This window comes from Mercenaria mercenaria, chromosome 6 (assembly GCF_021730395.1).
Source record: "Mercenaria mercenaria strain notata chromosome 6, MADL_Memer_1, whole genome shotgun sequence".
Lineage (NCBI taxonomy): Eukaryota > Metazoa > Mollusca > Bivalvia > Venerida > Veneridae > Mercenaria > Mercenaria mercenaria.
The window spans coordinates 24,213,691-24,237,445 of record NC_069366.1 but is presented as its reverse complement, the minus strand read 5'-3'; the positions used below and the strand labels follow the sequence as shown (position 1 = coordinate 24,237,445).

The window sequence follows — 23,755 nt, the reverse complement described above, 5'->3', positions numbered from 1 at the left end:
CTCTGTAAAACACAACAAATGAAATACTGAAACAGTGGTTGGGAAAGAAATTTTTGCAATGTGAAGAATCCCCCCTTGGCCCTGAAATTAATGAAGGATTTTCAAATTCAATGGAGCTTTTTAATTTCATTGAAAAATATCAACAAGAAAATAAGACAAAACATCATGAATTACTTAAATATAATTGGCTATGAAAAGAGAAAGCATGGTTGACTGTAAAATCCATGACAACCCACACAATAATGACAATTGTAATTATATAATATAACAAAATTTGATGCATCCAAAATGCGTACTCTTTCTAAAGATGTCTCTAGTTTCACGTTCACTTTCTATTTTAAAATTGTTACATTTCAAACTACCATAATTTTTTATAAAGAAATACAGAAATGAAAATGTAAATGCAATGCAAGTCTGATTTATTTACATTCGAAATCTAATTCATTCTGTTGCTACTGTTGCGATGAATAAAATGCCAAACAAAAATTGCGGCGACGTCAGCTATTTCTTGTCACCGGGCGGAAGTCGTCCCGACAGTAGTCTTTTTTCACCTTGCTTTATGCTATTCATTTCAAAAACTAATATTTCAGCAACTACGAACGCAGAAAATCCGGCCAAACATTTCGATTGGATCACTGCATCCAAAGAAGTATAACATACACAGAATGGCAACTGGCTGTAATCTCGCGTCCGAGCGTGATTCGACGTTATCTTAGTGAAGCGAGCATGGAGTTGCAATTTGTACCTTTAAAACTACATGTAAAATATATGTTAGCTTCTAAAACAACATTTGTTTAATATGAAATAGTCTTAAGCACAAAATACACGTTTCTGTTTTTCAAAAAAGCGTGGTCATACGGTGATAATTAATAGCTGACAGTGTCATATCTTTCACATACAAAATGGCGCATGGAGAACTTCCAGTAACGAGATCTTGTTTTCAGCCGCGGGAGGTTGGCGAGATTTGCTCTATCTGCCTTTCAAGTTGCCGATCTATTTATTTTTATAACTCTTTGCTGCATCCAATCGTAAATGGAAACTCCACGGAAAGCGATTTAAATAGCATAGGTATCTCTGGAAAGTACAACTATGATGCGTCAATGACTCGGTCTTGATTCAATACTTTTTTTGTCACTGTGTTGATGTCTCTACTGCAGCATTTACTCCACTTAACTATTGCGAAATTGTTGTATGGTATATTTTTTACCAATTTTCGAAACTTCGTAAGTTTTTTACTTCCGGGATATTCGCCCATTATATGGGAATTTCAATGGATTCTTTTTTGACTGAAAGTGTGAAATCGCACATCGCGCCCTCTTTTCCCAACCACTGCTGAAAAAGTAGATATTTCAATGCAAACTGAGCTGGTGTTAGTTTCTCAGTACTTGGCTTTCTTCTCCGTATCTATACATTATAGAATAAATCCTGTCATCCGGTATTTCCGTAAAAGGGACGGGGGGTTGGCGAGAATAATCGATACCACGACAATGTACAATATCAGTGATTATTCTTTCCAGTAGATAAGCATTTAGGATAATTCTTACTTTCTCACAATGAAAATACTATTTTACGACCTTGGCAACAAAATCTTTTTAAAAATAATTGCAAAAGATACAAAAAAATTTCAAACCACCACTATCAAGCTATGGAAGCGACAGTGTAGAATAATAGATACGACTTCAAAAATAAAGTAAACTGGGGGGATAATTTTGGTGCATCTTAATAACAACGTTTTACGATAATCTGCAATATTTTTTATACATTTTCTTTGTTTAAAATCTTGAAAAAAGGATCATACTAAACACTACTGCTATATAGTGTAATGGCCGATACCCGCTCACCGTAAAACTAGAAATGGGTATTTATTGGTAGTTAATACCGAGAAATTGGATTTATCCTATAAATTATGAAGGTACGGTCAATAATATGGCTTGTGCTAATTTTGAAATTTCCAACAATCTTCAAAATTCCACCAGAACAATGGTTTCAACCACCTGAATTTTCTGGGACTGCAACTTCAAAAAATCTAGTTAGGGTGTTCGTGTTGTATCCAGTGGTATTTTCAGATTATAAGGATAGATTTATGAAAACTTCAATTTCTGCCGACTTTGTTTACATTTTTCTGCTGATTTTATTGTTCCCGTTTTGACTCATTTATGTGCTATGGACTGGAATAAATAAAAGGTGGAGATAGTTAGGGTCAGATGCATATAAAGCGGGTAAGAATAAGACTGCATTCTAGCAGTCAAGCAAGAGTAGTTACAAAAAATACGGTCACCTAATTTTAGTACCTTTAGCAAGAGCTACAGTCGACTCATTCGGATCAATGGTGTATAAAATGCCTTCATAACGTATTCCAGCCTTCGATATTAGGCTTATTTTACTGCCGAGATATGGGATTCCCCCACTCATGGCTTACATACACCCTTCTTACTACGTAAGGCAGGATGACAGCGGATTTCTCTTCGACCTAGTTCTTCTCTCTCTGAGAAACTGTTCAAAATGGCGTTAATTACCGTCAGGTGGCGCTAATCTCGTTTTCCTTCCCACAGTTCTACTCTGTGCGCATGCTCTCTTCAGTTTACAAAATTCTGTGCAGGGAAATGGCGGATCCTAACCCGCTAGATTCATTTTTACATTCAGAGACAGATGAGAGCGTTGTTAACGCACTAGTTGCTTCCTTAGAGTCGAGATTAGCTTCCCCTACACATAAAGAGCAATCCCCTACGATACCAAATCCGTCCGTTAACAGTAATCATGTTAGCAATGTCTCTTCAATTTCAGCATGTACAAGTGCTCAAAATAATTCTGTGCATTTATCTAATGACACTGGGAATACAATTAATTCTAATGCAAAATCGGTGATAAAAAATGAAAATCAAATATTAGGAATTAATTCTATTCATACCAATTCACCTGTTGCGCACGTAAATTCACCTGTAAACTCGCATAGAACTGCATCACCAAAACCTTTGAACAGTGTAAACAAATCATCTCCAGCAATTCAAGTGATAACACAACCACAGAATCATGGAAATCATTCAGTGGTGGCTAACCCACATATGAATCGAGCAACACCATCACCGTCCAATGTTATTTCGGTGAATAATATTAATGTAGCGCAATCTAATTCCAATATTATTATTACAAATCCTGGAGTTGTTCAGAATAACAGTGCATTAAAACATGTTAATCGGACTTCACTTTCGCCTGCTCCTCAACAGAACTCCACTGGACAAATTGGTGGTGTGCAACAAAGTCAACCGATAGTGAGGAATAGTCAGGGAGTTGTAATTAATTCAAATTCTCAACAGTTGACACAAAAAACGAACGTGCATATTGTTCATAGTGCTAATGTGACTTCAGTGATTACTCAGCCTGGATCTAATCCTAGTGTGATAACTGTGCGTGGACAAGTTCCATCATCTCATATAACAACTGTTAGACCTCAAGTAGTGACTACACATGTTTCAAATTCTCCATCACCGCGACTGCAAGGGAGTGTTAGGATTCAAAATAGAATGCCAAATGCACCAATTCGAATTGCATCATCTCAGCCAAATCAGCAGATAAATATTGCTCCAAGACCAGGATCACATCCTGTGAGTTGGAATTTTTCTATTATGTATTAAAATAGATTTCCCTGACTTTAAATATCATTCATAGTTTTCAAATCAAGATCTAAAGTAAGTGAGCATTTGTGTTGCATATTAATTGCAAGACTTTTAATTACAACTCGACATGGCACACTTTCGAAAATAAAACTTATATGTATTATTTCTATATCTGCATTTCTTTATTTTTGCACAATGTAATAATTTCCTTATAAGTATAGAGGAACAGGTCAGCTGTCTGGGTCAGTTAGTTGTATCATTTTTTTGGTTTTTGGTTATGGTTATGTCACTGCACAGACTTAGTCAGATAATACTCTTTATTAGTAAATTAATATATTTTAGTGGAGAAAAAATGTGTAGTCAATCTGGGGCTGGAACCAAGGGCCCTTAAGGGACAATGGTTTAGTTTTTATTCCAGAAATTGAATAACAGGGTGGGAAATTCACCCTTTGAAAAAAAAAAGGGGATGTTTTTCAAATACAAATGGGGAGGTCCTTCAGGAATATGGGGGATGTATTGCAAGCAAAACAAGCAATGATATATTTTATGATGTTGTATTACAGGTAACAGTTTGTCTCACTATTGACCTATATGCCATTTTAGAGAAGATTCTTCTTTGCTTCTTAGTTTTACTTACGCCTAACTGGCATCAAACTCGTTCACAGGAGGACAAACTCTAGGTTTTAATGGCTTGGAGTAAATTCCTGTTTTTTCTGTGTATGTAATTTTCAAATGATGAATACTTGCTTATTGGGATAGAACTATACCATGTTAGAAGGCTGTATACAGTGCTAAATTAAAAAAAATTTTTTTCATTTTCACAATGGAATCGCATCAAACATTGTCAAATGTAGTGCGGAAACATAAAAAAAACAGCTGAAATTATGTTACCAAAATTACTTGATTTCGTAAATTTTTTACTTGTTTAGTTTTCAATATATTTTTATCCAGTGATATTTTTGCTGTTTTTCATAGTCGAATATAGGATTTTCACCTATTCATAGATACGGAATTTAAAGAAAACGTTCCATTATATGCATATAGACTAGCGAATTATTTTATGAAAGTCTGCATTTATATGTTTTTCAAATCCAAAAGCCCATGTGTCTTCAGACTTACAAGTCAAGCAACTGTCACAGGGATCATCCTACAGGGTGATTTGGGCCACTTCGCCTAATTATCGGCTCCGGGCGAAATCCAAATCACCAAGATTTCAGACTGTTGTAATCTGTTTACTTAAAGTTGTAAAACTTGATGAACACACAGCGTAATACACTAGATGTAAATTATCGATAAAACCGTGGTTAACTCCGTCTGCTCAGCTGTCAAACTTCAGCCAATCATAGCATTAATATCCTGCTGTAGTTTATCTGTAATAACGTAGCAGCTTGGTATGTATACAGCGACACGGAAAATATCAAGGAAAACATGTACACGTATAATAAACAATCAACGGTTATATGGGTCAGTTGGTTATATGCTTGTTGCTCCATGAAATACACTAAACATTGCTTTGATATTTATTATAATCATGTTTCAGGGTTATCCACAGGCCCTTTCAGCTGGGCGCTGTGCCCCCGGCTAAAATATTTTAGTGGCCGGCTATAAAATATCATTATCGATATTTACCTGTTTTGATCATGCCTGGAGGCAAAATCGGCAATGTTATAGTCGCGGAACGTGTTTACGACATAGTTACAAACAATTGGCTCATTTTACCGGCAACTGTCAAATTGTACTTTCATTTTCATGCACAACAATTTTTTGCAAACCACGGGAAATACAATGCATTCAGATACTTGTATATATCAAACAAAGTTTTATATTGCACGGAATCAGTTTTGACATCAATTAAAACGAAATTGGTTGGCAGAAATTGACTGAAAAGGACACTGGTGGAACAAGTTGAACCATTTATTTTGTGTTTGATCAATAACCAGCAAGGTTAACAGGGTTTGTGTCTGGTCCATAACTCTGCCATTGATGAAGGAATTTTGAAATAAATTGGCATAAATGTTTACCATAATGAGACGCGTCATGTGCAAGGCCCAGACCTCTAGCTCCAAGGTCAAGGTCATACTTAAAAGTCAAAGGTTAATAGGATCTGTTTCGTGTCCGGTCCATAACTCCCATGAAGGGATTTTGAAATTACTTGGCATAAATATTCCCCATAATGTGACATGTCATGTGCAAGATCCAGACCCCTAGCTCTAAGGTCAAGGTCACACTTAGAGGTTAAATGTTAACATGGTCTGTTTCTTGTCTGGTCCATAACTCTGCCATTGATGAAGGATTTGTAAATCACTTGGCATAAATGTTCCCCGATATTGAGATGACGTGTCATGCGCAAGACCCTGACCCCTAGCTCCAAGGTCAAGGTCACACTTAGAAGTGGAAGGTGTTTTTTAACTGGTCCATATGCCATTGATCAAGGGATTTTTGAAAATAATTATGTCTCCCCCAGGAGACATATTGTTTTTGCCCTGTCCGTCCGTCCGTCCGTCCGTCCGTATGTCACACTCCATTTCCGAGCAATAACTGGAGAACCATTTGACCTAGAACCTTCAAACTTTATAGGGTTGTAGGACTGCTGGAGTAGACAACCCCTATTATTTTTGGGATCATTCCGTCAAAGGTCAAGGTAACAGGGGCCTGAACATTGAAAACCATTTCTGATCAGTAACTAGAGAACCACTTGACCCAGAATGTTGAAACTTCATAGGATGATTGGTCATGAAGAGTAGATGACCCCTATTGATTTTGGGGTCACTCCATCAAAGGTCAAGGTCACAGGGGCCTGAACATTGAAAACCATTTCCGATCAATAACTAGAGAACCACTTGACCCAGAATGTTGAAACTTCACAGGATGATTAGTCATGAAGAGTAGATGACCCCTATTGATTTTGGGGTCACTCCGTCAAAGGTCAAGGTCACAGGGGCCTGAACATTGAAAACCATTTCCAATCAATAACTAGAGAACCACTTGACCCAGAATGTTGAAACTTCATAGGATAATTGGTCATGAAGAGTAGATGACCCCTATTGATTTTGGGGTCACTCCGTCAAAGGTCAAGGTCACAGGGGCCTGGACATTGAAAACCATTTCCGATCAATAACTAGAGAACCACTTGACCCAGAATGTTGAAACTTCATAGGATGATTGGTCATGAAGAGTAGATGACCCCTATTGATTTTGGGGTCACTCCATCAAAGGTCAAGGTCACAGGGGCCTGAACATGGAAAACCATTTCCAATCTATAACTGGAGAACCACTTCACCCAGAATGTTGAAACTTCATAGGATGATTGTACGTGCAAAGTAGATGACCCCTATTGATTTTGGGGTCACTCAATTAAAGGTCAAGGTCACAGGTGACTGAACATTGAAAACCATTTCTGGTCAGTAACTTGAGAACCACTTGACCCAGAATGTTGAAACTTAATAGGATAATTGGTCATGCAGAGTAGATGACCCCTAACGACTTTGGGGTCACTCTGTTAAAGGTCAAGGCCACAGGGGCCTGAACATGGAAAACCATTTCCAATCAATAACTTGAGAACCTCTCGACCCAGAATGTTGAAACTTCATAGGATGATTGTTCATACAGAGTAAATGACCCCTATTGTTTTTGGGGTCACTCTGTTAAAGGTCAGGGTCACAGGGGCCTGAACATTGATAACCAGTTCCGATCAATAACTTGAGAACCACTTGACCCAGAATGTTGAAACTTCATAGGATGATTGAACATGCAGAGTAGATGACCCCTATTGATTTTGGAGTCAGTCAATTAAAGGTCAAGGTCACAGTGGCCTGTTCATGTAAAATCATTTTTTGGAAATAACTTGAGAAACACTTGACCTACAATGTTGAAACTTAATAGGATGATTGGACATGCAGAGTAGATGACCCCTATTTATTTTGAGGTCACTTGATCAAAGGTCAAGGTCACAGGAGCCTGAACAGTGACTTGAGAACCACTAGGCCAAGAGTGTTGAAATTTAGCGGGATGACTGGACATGGCAAGGAGATGATCCCTATTGCAGCCAGCCATCAGTGTCTCTTTGACTTTCGCTCCTGACCCCTATTGACTTCTTGCCTATAGGACTTAGCATTTAGGGAGACATGCGCTTTTTTACAAAAGCGTTTCTAATTTGACACAAATGTTAACCATTTTGAGTTGTATCATGCTTATGACCCGGATCTCTCAGGTCAAGGTCACGAAATGATGTTTGATTTTTTTTGCGCAGACAACTGTAGTATTCTTGGGTATGCTTTGGGTGCATTTGTCACCAATAGTGACAGCTCTTGTGTAATATGAAATATGTAGGCGCGAAACCAGAAATATTCTGCCGAAACTTCTCCTTAAATTCCTCCACTTCTCCCAAAATTCTGTGGAGAAGAGTCACTTCTCCCTAAAATTTGGACCTAGGATGATCCCTGCTGTCATTGACTGATATTTATTTCATTTTCTCATCAGGTGCCTAATTCACAAACTTGTACATTGTCTGGTATCATGGACTAGGTTTTAAATTTGGATTTGCCCATTTTGGCATTTATTATGTGTCCCACACCACTGTGTGGTGGGAGACATATTGATTTACTCCTGTCTGTCTGTCTGTCACAAATCTTGTCCGCACTCTTTTAAGTCGAACATTTCTCATCCGATCTTCACCAAACTTGAACAAAATGTGTTTGCCAATAAGTCCTCGGCCAAGTTCGATAACTAGCCAAATCGGCCCAGGCACTTTGGAATTATGGCTCTTGAATTACCAAAAATTGCTAAAAATCGCTGCCAGTATCTGCACTTTAAGTCGTTGGTGCATGGTTGATCCCATTATCCGCACTCTAGTCATTGGTGCATGGTTGACACAGATACATATCTATTCAAATGATTAGGCAGTTGTGGAAGACATGCGCCTTTCTCAAAAGCAGCTCTAGTTGTGCTATGTTTTCCCCTACAGAAAGCCACAGGTTGTTTAAAAAATAAAAAGAACTATCACTCAGTGACTGTTAACAAAAGGTCATATTTAGTTGAAATATATTTTCTTGCACACCGGACTGGCGTTTCTGGTGATTTTACCCATGCCGGCAAAACCAATCTGGCACCCCCCATGCCAGATGACTCTCGTGCTGTTAATGACAACTAGTGGTTCATGCACTAACAATATATTGTTTATGTAAAACAGAGCTACAGATAAGCTGTGTATTTGCGTAATTACGCAAAAAAATAATCAGAAAAAGCAATTTATTTCTGGAAACCAGCGTAAAGAAAAGCAAATAAAATTCCCTTTACTCAAATGTTTTCAGAATCGCCGCGTATTGCAAAGCAAATACTGTCTGAAACAGCGTAAAGTCGCATCGTAGACTGGTTCTTCAACCACGCAGTAAATTAGCGAAATGAAAGAAAATGCGTGCGCCGGGTACATTAAAAGCGTTTCATTCATTTCGCTCTTTATAATAAAATATTGTAAACCGGTCTAATACAATCTTGTTTACTTCCGGGTTAAAAATTTCTTTGCGAGGACGGCGGAAAAAAACACCGACAGTACAAACCAATACTCTACTCGGGTATTTAGCCACGTCAGCAGACAGAGGTGTTGCAGTACGCAATTGATTTTCTTGAAAAAGCAATAAACAACTAGAGAAAAAGCAATTGTGTAAAATTTGATGGGGTAACACTCAAGTTGTTACTTAATTGAAAACCAAAATAAGCAATTACAAAAAAAATTAGGGGGTAAATACCCACTTACAGCAAAATCTTATCTGTAGCTCTGTGTAAAATACGAAAAAGCAGGTACCGTAGATACCCATGTATAATGCGCAGTTTTTTGACCCCCTTGACCACCCCCGAATCATGGGTGCGCATAATATACAGGTATAGACAATTTTCCTACTTCAAAACAAGTTTGTTACCGATGTTCGCCATTTTGGTAAAGGGAAACTACTCCCCGCGCTTACTGTCTCCGCTAAAATCTAAGATTGCCGTTACGTTCCGTAAAAGATCGAATTGTTTATTTTTCTTTGAAACAAAATTAATTTCATATAAATTTAAAAGTATTTTGACGAAAGAAATGTTTATAAATCACAAAAATTTTGATACTAATTAAAGATCGAGAATTATCTTTAACCGAGATCAAACTGTGAACAACATAATTGACACGAGGTGACACGTTAATTGCCGGTAATTACTGGCTTTATGATCGTGACAAAAAGACTTTCACACCTTTTGTTATCAGTTTGAATTGAGAAGCTCATGTCATTTTGAAAGATACCATTCCGAAATATTGAATCAGCTGCTATTTATTTATTCAAAATAGTGAATTAAAAAAGGTAAAACAACAAATATAACAATAATTTACTGGTTTTATTTTCAAGAAAACAAAAATCGATAACTGTGAGACTGATGCTGCTCTCCGCCGCGGAGATAAAATTTATTACCGGTGTCGATGTAAACTCTACTTTCGTTTTCCATCCACCTCAAAAATTGACCAAAAATTTTTATTTTTTTTTTTTTTCCCAGGATTTTGGACTAAGATCGGGGGTGCGCATTATACACGGGTGCGCATTATACATGGGTATCTACGGTACCATGATAGTTTCTCTCTGTTCCTTATAGTATATTTCTCAGTTCAAAATTTGTTAGTTTACCATAAAAACATCACGTTACGCTACAAACGACAAAACTAAAATGGAACTTTGTTATTGTGCGTAACGCAAAACATCATGATGTCACTTCTGCTTACGGATGTTAATTTCCCGCGCTTTGTATTCATTCTCTTCTATAAGAAACAGTGCTAAAATGAAATTATTTCTACCTTTTGTAAAATATGGTATGCAAGAAAAATAACCTGCCAGAATAAAAAGCTTACATGTATACGATATGCAAGAAAAAATATCAGTCATGTGTTTACGAATCGTATGGAAATATCTGTCCCTCGGCCGCAAGCCTCATTTGACATTACCGCCCAATGCGCAGGTGCCCTTGGGACGGATATTTCTATCCGATTCGTAAACGCATGACAGATATTATTAAGAAAAAATAGCAATGACAGACGTAAAGGCTAAAGCAAATAACTTAGTTAACTAGGCATCATATTAAAACTGTTACTTGTGTATTTCACATTTTGTTAATCTGCAAGACAACAGTTTTTGAATGCATCTTTGTTAATTTGTTTGGCATGCATGTACTGATGATGTAGATACATGTATTTCAGTGGTGACCCCTGGTGTCAGCAAAGCTTTTTAAAGTTGAAAGTGTCCTTACTTTAGCTATGAATGAATAAATTATCTCAGACACTTTGCTTATATTGAATGTTAATAGCATTTAAGATTGGTGTGATATATAAATTTGCAGAATTATTTTCATTCAAAATGAGGAAAACCTAGAAAGAAGCGGCAACTTCCAAAACATTATTCTTTATCTACATGAAAATTTCATAGAAAATGCTAACTTAACTATTGTTTTATATACTTGGTCATACATGTACCATTTATATTTAGTGAGGAAATAGCAAGTAAAGAGGTTGGGATTTAGCAGTAATTCAAAGGCTGGAGGGCATATATTAAGAGTGGCATGGGAACAGTTGGAAAGCAAAGGGTGTGGCGCTATAGCTATACATCTGCTAAATTATGTTGTACATTTTTCAGGGTACAATTACATTACCTCCGGGAATTGTACCAGGACAGGGGGCAGTGCTCATGAAAAATGAGCAAGGTCAGATTGTGATAGTTCAACCTGGCTCACTTCCGGGACAGCACCCAGCTTCCTCAGTTACGATCTCAAGCAGTTCTACACCACAGAAGGTTCAGTATGTTCGGGTAAGTATCTGGACTTTAAAATGAATCTATTTGATATTGTGTTTTTAGCTCACCTGTCACATAGTGACAAGGTGAGCTTTTGTGATCACGCAGCGTCCGTCATCCGTCGTCAGTCCTTGCGTGCGTGCCTCCGTAAACTTTTGCTTGTGACCACTCTAGAGGTCACATTTTTTGTGGGATCTTTATGAAAGTTGGTCAGAATGTTCATCTTGATGATATCTAGGTCAAGTTCGAAACTGGGTCACGTGCCATCAAAAACTAGCTCAGTAGGTCTAAAAATAGAAAAACCTTGTGACCTCTCTAGAGGCCATATATTTCACAAGATCTTCATGAAAATTGGTCAGAATGTTCACCTTGATGATATCTAGGTCTAGTTCGAAACTGGGTTACGTGCCTTCAAAAACTAGGTCAGTAGGTCTAAAAATAGAAAAACCTTGTGGCCTCTCTAGAGGCCATATATTTCAAAAGATCTTCATGAAAATTGGTCAGAACGTTCACCTTGATGATATCTAGGTCAAGTTCGAAACTTGGTCACGTGCCTTCAAAAACTAGGTCAGTAGGTCAAATAATAGAAAAACCTTGTGCCCCTCTCTAAAGGCCATATTTTTCATGGGATCTGAAATGAAAGTTGGTCTGAATGTTCATTTGATGATATCTAGGTCAATTTCGAAAACCCTGGCCACGTGCGGTCAAAAACTGGGTCAGTAGGTCTAAAAATAGAAAAACCTTGTGACCTTCTAAAGGCCATACATTTTATGAGATCTAAATGAAAATTGGTCAGAATGTTCACCTTGATGGATCTGGTCAATTTCGAAAGGGGGTTCACGTGCCTTCAAAAACTAGGTCAGTAGGTCAAACAATAGAAAAACCTTGTGACCTCTCTAGAGGCCATATTTTTCATGGGATCTGTATGAAAGTTGGTCTGAATGTTCATCTTAATGATATCTAGGTCAAGTTTGAAAGTGGGTCACGTGCCGTCAAAAACTAGGTCAGTAGGTCAAATAATATAAAAACCTTGTGACCTCTCTAAAGGCCATATTTTTCATGGGATCTGTATGAAAGTTGATCTGAATGTTCATCTTGATGATATCTAGGTCAAGTTCGAAACAGGGTCACGTGCTGTCAAAAACTAGGTCAGTAGGTCTAAAAATAGGAAAACCTTGTGACCTCGCTAGAGGCCATACTTGTGAATGGATCTCCATAAAAATTGGTCAGAATGTTCATCTTGATGATATATAGGTCAAGTTCGAAAGTAAGTCACGTGCCATCAAAAAGTAGGTCAGTAGGTCAAATAATGAAAAAACGTTGTGACCTCTCTAGAGGCCATATTTTTCATGAAATCTTCATGAAAATTAGTGAGAATGTTCACCTTGATGATATCTAGGTAAATTTTAAAACAGGGTCACGTACCTTCGAAAACTAGGTCAATAGGTCAAATAATAGAAAAACTTCGTGACCTCTGTAGAGACCATATTTTTCAATGGATCTTCATGAAAATTGGTCAGAATTTTTATCTTGATAATATCTAGGTCAAGTTCAAAACTGGGTCACATGAGCTCAAAAACTAGGTCACTATGTCAAATAATAGAAAAAACGACGTCATACTCAAAACTGGGTCATGTGGGAAGAGGTGAGCGATTCAGGACCATCATGGTCCTCTTGTATATTTTAAGAGATAATATGAAATAAGGCACTGCCTCAATTGGGAATCGTTACAGTCCACAGTCCATCAGCTTGCCCAGAAATATGCGTTTGTTTCAATTTAAAGGTAGATTTTGGAATTAAAAAAAAACAATACTGCCCATATTTGTACTGATTTGCAAGACGCTGGGGTTCGGACAAGTTATGTGGACACATATTACGCACAAGGAAAAAAATATTCTTCCAAAATATCTGATGTCAGACGCTCTGTGCACGTGCCGGAAGGACACATTTTTAGCTCATCTGATTTTTTGAAAAAAAATGATGAGTTATTGTCATCACATGAGCGGTTGTCGGCGTCGGCGTTGCCTGGTTAAGTTTTATGTTTAGGTCAGCTTTTCTCCTAAACTTCCAAAGCTATTGCTTTGAAACTTGGAATACTTGTTCACCATCATAAGCTGACCCTGTATAGCAAGAAACATAACTACATCTTGCTTTTTGCAAGATTTATGGCCCCTTTTGTACTAAGAAAATATCAGATTTCTTGGTTAAGTTTTATGTTTAGGTCAACTTTTCTCCTAAACTATCAAAGCTATTGCTTTGAAACTTTGAATACTTGTTCACCATCATAAGCAGACCCTGTACATCAAGAAACGTAACTCCATCTTGCTTTTGCAAGAATTATTGCCCCTATTGGACTTAGAAAATCAGTTTTCTTGGTTCAGTTTTATGTTTAGGTCAGCTTTTATGCTAAACTATCAAAGCTATTGCTTTAAAACTTGCAACACTTATTCACCATCATAAGCTGACGCTGTACAGCAAGAAACATAACTCCATCCTGCTTTTTGCAAGATTTATGGCCCCTTTTGGACTTAGAAAATATCAGATTTCTTGGTTAAGTTTTATGTTTAGGTCAACTTTTTCTCTTAAACTATCAAAGCTATTGCTTTAAAACTTGCAACACTTGTTCACCATCATAAGCTGACCCTGTACAGCAAGCAACAAAACTCCATCCTGCTTTTTGCAATAATTATTGCCCCTTTTGGACTTAGAAAATCATTTTCTTGGTTGAGTGTTACGTTTAAGTCAACTTTTCTCATAAAACTATCAAGCTATTGCTTTAAACTTGCAACAGTTTTTCACCATCATAAGTGGACACTGTACATCAAGAAACATAAACTTTATCCTGCTTTTTGCAAAAATGTTGGCCCTTTTTAGACTTAGAAAATTATGGGTAGGACAATATTTCTATTATACAAAAAAAAATCAGATGAGCATCAGCACCCGCAAGGCGGTGCTCTTGTTTGAAATTTGATAGTATATCTCATTCGGTATATATCGCATGTTACCATAGAGGGATTGATCCCGATTTTTGTCGCGAATTCCCTGTAAAGTACAAATGTAAATCTAGAATTTTTTCGCACCTGAAAGAGGCCTTAGTGAAGATTTTAGTTTGTTTTCTGTCCATCGTATGTCCATCAGCATTTAGATTATGATTATTATAGCACATTCTTTTTTATTTGATTTTGACCAGATTAGCACACAACTTGTATCTCCGTAATGTCTTGGTTTCTTTTGAAAATCAGCCTTACCTGATCATGGCAGAGTTATGGCCCCTGAAATGGCAACAATTGTTGATTTTAAAAATTTAGTCTAGTCTATTAACTTCATTTATTTCTGGTCCCTGAAATGGCAAGAATTCTTGAGAATAGTCTATCAACTTTTTTTATCTTTCAATGTTCATTAAACTTGGACGGTCACGGTCACAACTTGGGGTTAAATGTTTAAAAATCACTTGTCTGTACAGAAACCTTTTTATGAAATGATGGATTTGAAAATAACTTGGAAGTAATATTCCATTTGAAACTTCCCTTGTCTGTGTCCGTGTATTAAATACAAAGTTTGTTGTTACCTTCCCTGAAATAATTTGTTGTACCATGTATTAGATGAAACATTCAAGGTCAGGGAGATGACACAAGGCCATCATGGCCAGGGCTTTCATTGCAAGAAAATTTCAGACATCACAGTTAAAAGATCTTACTACTACAGCAAGCTTTTCATGCTGGGGAGAAAAAGAATGGTTTCATTTTGAATCAAACAACTTTTCTTTCACCTAGACAGGGTTTTCCCTCAGAAATTTTAATAGGGGGTCATCATGACCCCTTCATGTTTGACTTTTGGGGTCGTTTTCAGTTTCAAGGGGTCATTTTTTAAGTTTCAAAAAATGAATAAAATGGTAATGAAATCTGTACTGTATAAAAAAAAAATCCAATAGAAAACAGTGTTTTTGTTAACTTGCAATGTGCTGTTTAGAACAAAAAGAAATACAGTCATGTACATCTACAAATTAATTTTTTACACTTTTTAGCTCACCTGTCACATAGTGACAAGGTGAGCTTTTGTGATCGCGCGGTGTCCGTCGTCCGTCCGTCCGTAAACTTTTGCTTGGGGACCACTCTAGAGGTCACATTTTTTTATGGGATCTTTATGAAAGTTGGTCAGAATGTTCATCTTGATGATATTAGGTCAAGTTCGAAACTGGGGGCACGTGCCATCAAAAACTAGGTCAGTAGGTCTAAAAATAGGAAAAACCTTGTGACCTCTCTAGAGGCCATATATTTCACAAGATCTTCCTGAAAATTGGTCAGAATGTTCACCTTGATGATATCTAGGTCAAGTTCGAAACTGGGTCACGTGCCTTCAAAAACTAGGTCAGTAGGTCTAAAAATAGAAAAACCTTGTGACCTCTCTAGAGGCCATATATTTTTCAAATCTTTATGAAAATTGGTCAGAATGTTCACCTTGATGATTTCTAGGTCAAGTTCGAAACTGGGTCACGTGCCTTCAAAAACTAGGTCAGTAGGTCAAATAATAGGGAAAAAACCTCTCTAAAGGCATATTTTTCATGGGATCTGTATGAAAGTTGGTCTGAATGTTATCTTGATGATATCTAGGTCAAGTTTGAAACTGGGTCAGTGTGGTCAAAAACACGGTCAGTAGGTCTAAAAATAGAAAAAACCTGTGACCTCTCTAGAGGCCATATTTTTCATGGGATCTGTATGAAAGTTGGTCTGAATGTTCATCTTGATGATATCTAGGTTAAGTTCGAAAATGGGTCACGTGCCATCAAAAACTAGGTCAGTAGGTCAAATAATAGAAAAACCTTGTGACCTCTCTAAAGGCCATATTTTTCATGGGATCTGTATGAAAGTTGATCTGAATGTTCATCTTGATGATATCTAGGTCAAGTTCGAAACAGGGTCATGTGCGGTCAAAAACTAGGTCAGTAGGTCTAAAAATAGAAAAACCTTGTGACCTCTCTGGAGGCCATACTTGTGAATGGATCTCCATGAGAATTGGTCAGAATGTTCACCTTGATGATATCTAGGTCAAGTTTGAAACTGGGTCACTTGCCATAAAAAACTAGGTCAGTAGGTCAAATAATAAAAAAACCTTGTGACCTCTCTGGAGGCCATACTTTTCATGGGATCTGTATGAAAGTTGGTCTGAATGTTCATCTTGATGATATCTAGGTCAAGTTTGAAACTGGGTCAACTGCGGTCAAAAACCAGGTCAGTAGGTCTAAAATTATTAAAATCTTTTGACCTCTCTCGAGGCCATATTTTTCAATGGATCTTCATGAAAATTGATCTGAATGTTCACCTTGATGATATCTAGGTCAGTTTCGAAACTGGGTCACGTGCGGTCAAAAACTAGGCCAGTAGGTATAAAAATAGAAAAACCTTGTGACCTCTCTAGAGGCCATATTTTTCATGAGATCTTCATGAAAGTTAGTGAGAATGTTCACCTTGATGATATCTAGGTCAAGTTCAAAACAGGGTCACATACCTTCGAAAACTAGGTCAATAGGTCAAATAATAGAAAAACCTTGTGACCTCTCTAGAGACCATATTTTTCAATGGATCTTCATGAAAATTGGTCAGAATTTTTATCTTGATAATATCTAGGTCAAGTTCAAAACTGGGTCACATGAGCTCAAAAACTAGGTCACTATGTCAGATAATAGAAAAAACGACGTCATACTCAAAACTGGGTCATGTGGGAAGAGGTGAGATATTCAGGACCATCATGGTCCTCTTGTTTTTAAATCAGACAGTAATTGCAACCTTTTGAATGCATCTGCCTAACTGAGGGAACTTTCGTGAAGAGTAAGTGAAGAATTTTCGCAGCTCAATACAAAAGGACTGTTTTGATACACGGCCAGCATTTCATTTTGCCATCTTCAACAAATAGCCAATGTTTTTTTTACAGAACCCTTTTGGTGTGCAGACTTTTATATGAATGCTTGCATTTTTGGTCGAGACAGTTTCAACAGGGTTTTCCCCGCATGCAGATGACAAGAAAAACGTCATCTTTTGTTGATGCACCATTTTTGTTGAATGGCTTACCGTATAAAGAGACGTCGATATCTAGCTGATAATTAAACCTAGAACGTAGTCTACCTTTACTACTTCGTACATACGCGCGAATCGGTACTTACTTACAATATTGGGTACAAAAATTCGTGTCACCATAATTTCGGCCGGTAGTTGAGTTGCGCCACCAATGACGCGTTCAGAATTATTTTGAGGGTCATTTTGAAAATCAGTGTGCTAAAACGCACAAAAAAGTGCGTCAAGGAAAACCCTGCCTAGAGAATTTTTAATATCAGGCTGGTAGATGATGTTATAGGTCTTGACTTTTACTCTTTTGTACTATTTTTAAGCTGGAAGGGATGATTATGTTATGATGCTGGTGTCCATCTGTCCGTTCGTCTGTCCATCACTTAGGGGTCAAAGATCATACTGCTCCGCATTGCGGTGCTCTTGTTTTTCTTGCCCAAACCCAATTTTTGGTTGCCAGAGTGTAACATGGTGATGTGATGAGATATTACAATGCAGTGTATGCAACAAAATCAGTAGTACACAATTTCTATGGATCTTTCAAGGGGCAAATGAGTTAAGATTTTTTGCCTGTCTGCACTCCTTACTTGCCCCGGTCAGTAGGGCAGACTTTAAGGCAGAGTCCTGTATTAGGTGAAAATCTGCAAGACTTGTGTAAACGGTTGTGTAAATACTTTGTAGGGGTATTTATTGAAAAGTCGTATAAAATTCTTTTTTTGTACCACTATGAGAAAACTTTGCAATAAACTACTTTTCAAAGTGCATTGCGTTTGTTTTCAGCATCCAAATACTGGAGCAACCCAGAGATTACCTAACAGCCAAATTTTGACCATCCAGCCAGGGGCACAGTCTCAGCCTCAGACAGTGGTGAGACAGGCTGTCCCTGCCCCCGTAAATGCATCTCGCATACAACCAGGTATTAGGGTTACAATGCCCGGAAGTATGCAGACTGTAGTAAGAACAACTGCACCAGGAGGTACAAGCACTGTTGGTCATTCACATGGTGTATCCTCTGGCCAACAGTCAGCAGCTGCTCAAGGTAACGTTCATACATTGTAAGCTTGTTTTGCTTAATAGGGAGAGAATTCAACCAGCAACAGTTTGATTCTGTAGCATACCTTCTTTGATAAAGAAGATAGGAATCATTTGTCTTTAACCTCCAGGTCATGTAGGGAAGCTGTCATTTATATGGCAGATGGCAGTAGACTAGTAGGGGTTTATAAGCCCTTTTTTTTTTGGCTCATTTGATTTTTTGGAGAAAAAAATGAGTTATTGTCATCACTTGGTCGGCGTCGGCATTGCCTGGTTAAGTTTTATGTTTAGGTCAGTTTTTAGCTCATCTGATTTTTTGAAAAAAAATGATGAGTTATTGTCATCATTTGAGCGGTTGTCGGCGTCGGTGTTGCCTGGTTAAGTTTTATGTTTAGGTCAGCTTTTCTCCTAAACTACCAAAGCTATTGCTTTGAAACTTGGAATACTTGTTCACCATCATAAGCTGACCCTGTATAGCAAGAAACATAACTCCATCTTGCTTTTTGCAAGATTTATGGCCCCTTTTGTACTTAGAAAATATCAGATTTCTTGGTTAAGTTTTATGTTTAGGTCAACTTTTCTCCTAAACTATCAAAGCTTTTGCTTTGAAACTTGGAATACTTGTTCACCATCATAAGCAGACCCTGTACAACAAGAAACATAACTCCATCTTGCTTTTTGCAAGAATTATTGCCCCTTTTGGACTTAGAAAATCAGTTTTCTTGGTTAAGTTTTATGTTTAGGTCAGCTTTTATCCTAAACTATCAAAGCTATTGCTTTAAAACTTGCAACAGTTTTTCACCATCATAAGCAGACCCTGTACAGCAAGAAACATAACTCCATCCTGCTGTTTGCAAGATTTATGGCCCCTTTTGGACTTAGAAAATATCAGATTTCTTGGTTAAGTTTTATGTTTAGGTCAACTTTTTCTCTTAAACTAACAAAGCTATTGCTTTAAAACTTGCAACTCTTGTTCACCATCATAAGCTGACCCTGTACAGCAAGCAACATAACTCCATCCTGCTTTTTGCAATAATTATTGCCCCTTTTGGACTTAGAAAATCATTTTCTTGGTTGAGTGTTATGTTTAAGTCAACTTTTCTCATAAACTATCAAAGCTATTGCTTTAAAACTTGCAACAGTTTTTCACCATCATAAGTGGACACTGTACATCAAGAAACATAACTCTATCCTGCTTTTTGCAAGAGTGATGGCCCTTTTTAGACTTAGAAAATCATGGGTAGGACAATATTTCTATCATAAAAAAAAAATCAGATGAGCGTCAGCACCCGCAAGGCGGTGCTCTTGTTCTTCTAAACTATCAAAGATATTGGTTTGAAACTGGCAACACTTGTTCACCATCAATAGCTGACCCTGTACAGCAAGAAACATAACTCCATCCTGCTTTTTGCAAGAATTATGGCCCCTTTTGGACTTAGAAAATATCGGATTTCTTGGTTAAGTTTTATGTTTAGGTAACTTTTTCTCCTAAACTATCAAAGCTATTGCTTTAAAACTTGCAGCACTTGTTCACCATTATAAGCTGACCCTGTACAGCAAGAAACATAATTTCATCCCACTTTTTGCAAGAATTTGGCCCCTTTTGAATCAGATTTCTTAGTTAAGTTTTGTGTTTAGGTCAGCTTTTCTCCTAAACTTTCAAAGCTATTGCTGTAAAATTTGCAATACTTGTTCACCATCATATGCTGACCCTGTACAGCAAGAAACATAACTCCATCCTGCTTTTTGCAAGGATTATTGCCCCTTTTGGACTTAGAGAATATCAGATTTATTGGTTAAGTTTTATGTTTAGGAAAACTTTTCTCCTAAACTATCAAAGCTATTGCTTTGAAACTTGCAACAGTTGTTCACCGTCAGAAACTGACTCTGTATAGCAAGAAAGATAACTCCATCCTGCTTTTTGCAAGAATTATGGCCCTTTTTGGACTTAGAAAATCATGAGTAGGACAATATTTCTATTATACAGAGACAAAAAAATCAGATGAGCGCCTGCACCCACAAGGCGGTGCTCTTGTTCTATTTTGTGTTAAATATGGCAAGCAAGAAAAAGAATCTGTCATTGTCTGTAGGTTCAGATGAAAATAACCAAGTAACTGTTACACAGTAACTTGATTGTTGTATTTAACTCCAGTTAATGCATTCTCAATAAATATGTGTAATGCCATAGTGAACTGAAATGCTGAAAGTTTAACACTGAAACTGGAAGATTTGAAATAGTGATGATAGGATGGAACGTTTTTGTGACATACTGGTACATCCGTGCAGGCTTATCATGGTCTGCATTGTTCGCTATTCAGTCAGTAAATTTTCAGTGGATACCCCTTCAAATAATAAATGGTATTGCTCAAATTAAATGATGAACCAGTCCATTTTAGAAATTTAGCTGGTTGAAGGTTAAATTTAAATATTTTGATACATTTCAAGCAAACTAGTAATGGTGTGTACAGCATGTTCTGTATGGGCATAATATTTCAGCACAAGGTTTCACATGTGATGAATAAATTTGTTTATTTTGACAGCTGCACAACAACAACAGATGGTAGAAAATGTAAAGAAATGCAAAAACTTTCTGTCTACTTTAATCAAGTTAGCTGCTAGTCAACCTGAGGCTACTGTCAGTAGTGTTCGAGATCTCATACAAGGACTTATAGTAAGTGTTCTCAACTGTTTCTCGTAATTATACAACTTGATAGTCAACCTGAGGCTACTGTCAGTAGTGATCGAGATCTCATACAAGGACTTGTAGTGTTCTCAACCGTTTTTATGCCCCTAAAGGGAGGCATCTTAGTTTTCAACTGTCTGTCCGTTCGGTTGTTCGTCACAACGTTAACTTTTTGCATGAAGGCACTTTACTTGTGAACCACTGCACCCAGGACATTCAAACTTCACGTGCTGATAGTACTTATTGATTATACCACCCCTACTGACTTTGTGCTCACCAGGTCAAAGGTCAAGGTCACAGGGGCCAACGTTAACTTCTTGCATAAAGGCCTTTTACTTGCGAACCACTGCACCCAGGACCTTCATACTTCACATGCTGATAGTACTTATTGAGTACACCACCCCTACTGACTTTGGGGTCAGAGGTCAAGGTCACATTGTCCAGCGTTAACTTTTTGCATGAAGGCACTTAACTCGCGAACCACTTCACCCAGGACCTTCAAACTTTACATGCTGATAGTACTTTATGAGTACACCAACCCTACTGACTTTTGGGTACCAGGTCAAGGTCACAGGGGCCAACGTTAACTTTTTGCATGAAGGCACTTAACTCACGAACCACTTCACCCAGGACCTTTAAACTTCACATGCTGATATTACTTATTGAGTACACCACCCCTACTGACTTTGGGGTCATCAGGTCAAAGGTCAAGGTCACCAGGTCAAAGGTCAAGGTGCTGTGGGGGTATTTGTCACCATTAGTGACAGCTCTTGTTCATATTTATACAACTTGAAAGTCAACCTGAGGCTACTGTCAGTAGTGTTCGAGATCTCATACAAGGACTTATAGTAAGTGTTTTCAACCGTTTTTCATATTTATACAACTTGATAGTCAACCTGAGGCTACTGTCAGTAGTGTTAGAGATCTCATACAAGGACTTATAGTAAGAGTTCTCAACCGTTTTTTCATATTTATACAACTTGATAGTCAACCTGAGGCTACTGTCAGCAGTGTTCGAGATCTCATACAAGGACTTATAGTAAGTCACAGTGTTCTCAATTGTTTTTCATATTTATATAACTTGATAGTCAACCTGAGGCTACTTTCAGTAGTGTTCGAGATCTCATACAAGGACTTTAATATATTAAGTGTACTCAACTGTTCCTAGTATTTATACAACTAGGAATCAGGCCTTTTTACTGCAGACTTCAGTTGGTTGAAAGTACATTTTTGTAAGCTGGTAGTTTGTGTGACTGTCAGTTATAGGTTGTCTGCTTCGTTTTGGATTTCTTTGGAATGCAAGAAAATGCCCACTGGCTTGATTAGTGGATAGTGTGGTAATACTAGCCTTTCACTAGTTAGAAATACTGAATACCACACAGTTATAAAAAAAAATTCCATTTAATTATGACGTTGGATCAAACACTACTATCGCAGGACACACAAGAAACATTATAATTACAAAGCTGACTTTTGTGAAATTTTCTTGAATTTGGGAATGTGTTAGGGTACCTAGCAAGAAAAGAACCACTTACAGTTGTGATATGATACAAATATGGGACATTTAGAACTTTGATGTTTAATAAGGTCAAGTGTTATTAAATTATGAAAGGTTGATTGTTACGTTTTGTCAGGGTTTTCATTTGCTTTAAGCTTTGTCAAGTTTTTCATTGCATGGAATAAATTCAGGTAATAGAAATATAGGGACATGACTGCTTGACTTTTTGTTAGACCAGCTTGAAAATACTAGTCCTCTGGTCAATTTTCGCAATTTTCTTCTATGGGAAGGAAAATTGCACTGTTGACAACATTTCGCATTTACAAAGAGTACCACAATAAGATTTTAATGAATCTTTTTATTGCTGCATATTATCTTTTACGTCATAACCTATCTATTTTCAAAAATTAACTTTCAGGTAGGCAGTAGTGCCGCCGACACTCAATAAACAGGATATATTAGATACCCGGCAGCATTTATGTGACCTGTATAGTGGCCAGCTAGCATTATTCTTGTTTTCATGAAAAAATGACATTTTGTTGTCTCTTTCAGATAATCAGACATGCTGGACTATTTGAATAGGAGTTGGTGTCAGTAAATTTACATTTTCATTGTCATTTTAGGATGGAAAGCTTGAGCCAGAAGTTTTTACAGAGAAATTACAAAAGGAGTTGAAATCCTCACCACAGCCATATCTTGTACCTTTTTTAAAGGTAAGCTGTCCTGTAACATTGTTATTTAACAAAACTTGTACCAGCTTCTGTTTCACGGGTAAATCAAAGTAACATATTTTGTTGGGTCCTCCAGGAACATGTCTGTAACCCTGTTCATGTTCCTTTATGTAAGAAATTTAATGCTGTAAAAGCAGAAATACACCCAAGGGTTTAATTTTTGCTGTATTTCCCAGGTCATTTGCCATACAAACATAAATCCTTCAGTAAATGCTGCTTATGATAGTAGTTCTATACACGTCATGAAAATCTTGTAAAACTACAGATCAAATTAAAACAGCCATATTTACTCAAATCGAACATCTCTTGTGTTTTCCATTACTACTATAGAAG

General features: G+C 37.3%; 2 protein-coding genes across 4 annotated transcripts in view; one reads left to right on the top strand and one right to left on the bottom strand.

The window, feature by feature from the left end:
* Positions 1–2,515, bottom strand: part of LOC123549394 (protein LSM14 homolog B-like) — a 39,237-nt gene extending 36,722 nt beyond the window's left edge. For 2 of the 3 annotated variants that reach the window (XM_045337439.2, XM_053545427.1), the window contains exon 1: positions 2,292–2,515. In XM_045337439.2, coding sequence (XP_045193374.2) covers positions 2,292–2,412 — 121 coding nt within the window. In that variant the 5' untranslated portion in view covers positions 2,413–2,515. The remainder of the gene's footprint in view (positions 1–2,291) is intronic. The other variant, XM_053545428.1, reaches the window with a different exon arrangement.
* An 88-nt stretch (positions 2,516–2,603) lies between these two features.
* LOC123549392 (transcription initiation factor TFIID subunit 4-like) overlaps positions 2,604–23,755 on the top strand; it is a 44,585-nt gene continuing 23,433 nt past the window's right edge. Inside the window, exons 1-5 of the mRNA XM_045337437.2 lie at positions 2,604–3,602; positions 11,264–11,434; positions 18,259–18,517; positions 21,051–21,181; positions 23,315–23,404. Coding sequence (XP_045193372.2) covers positions 2,604–3,602; positions 11,264–11,434; positions 18,259–18,517; positions 21,051–21,181; positions 23,315–23,404 — 1,650 coding nt within the window. The remainder of the gene's footprint in view (positions 3,603–11,263; positions 11,435–18,258; positions 18,518–21,050; positions 21,182–23,314; positions 23,405–23,755) is intronic.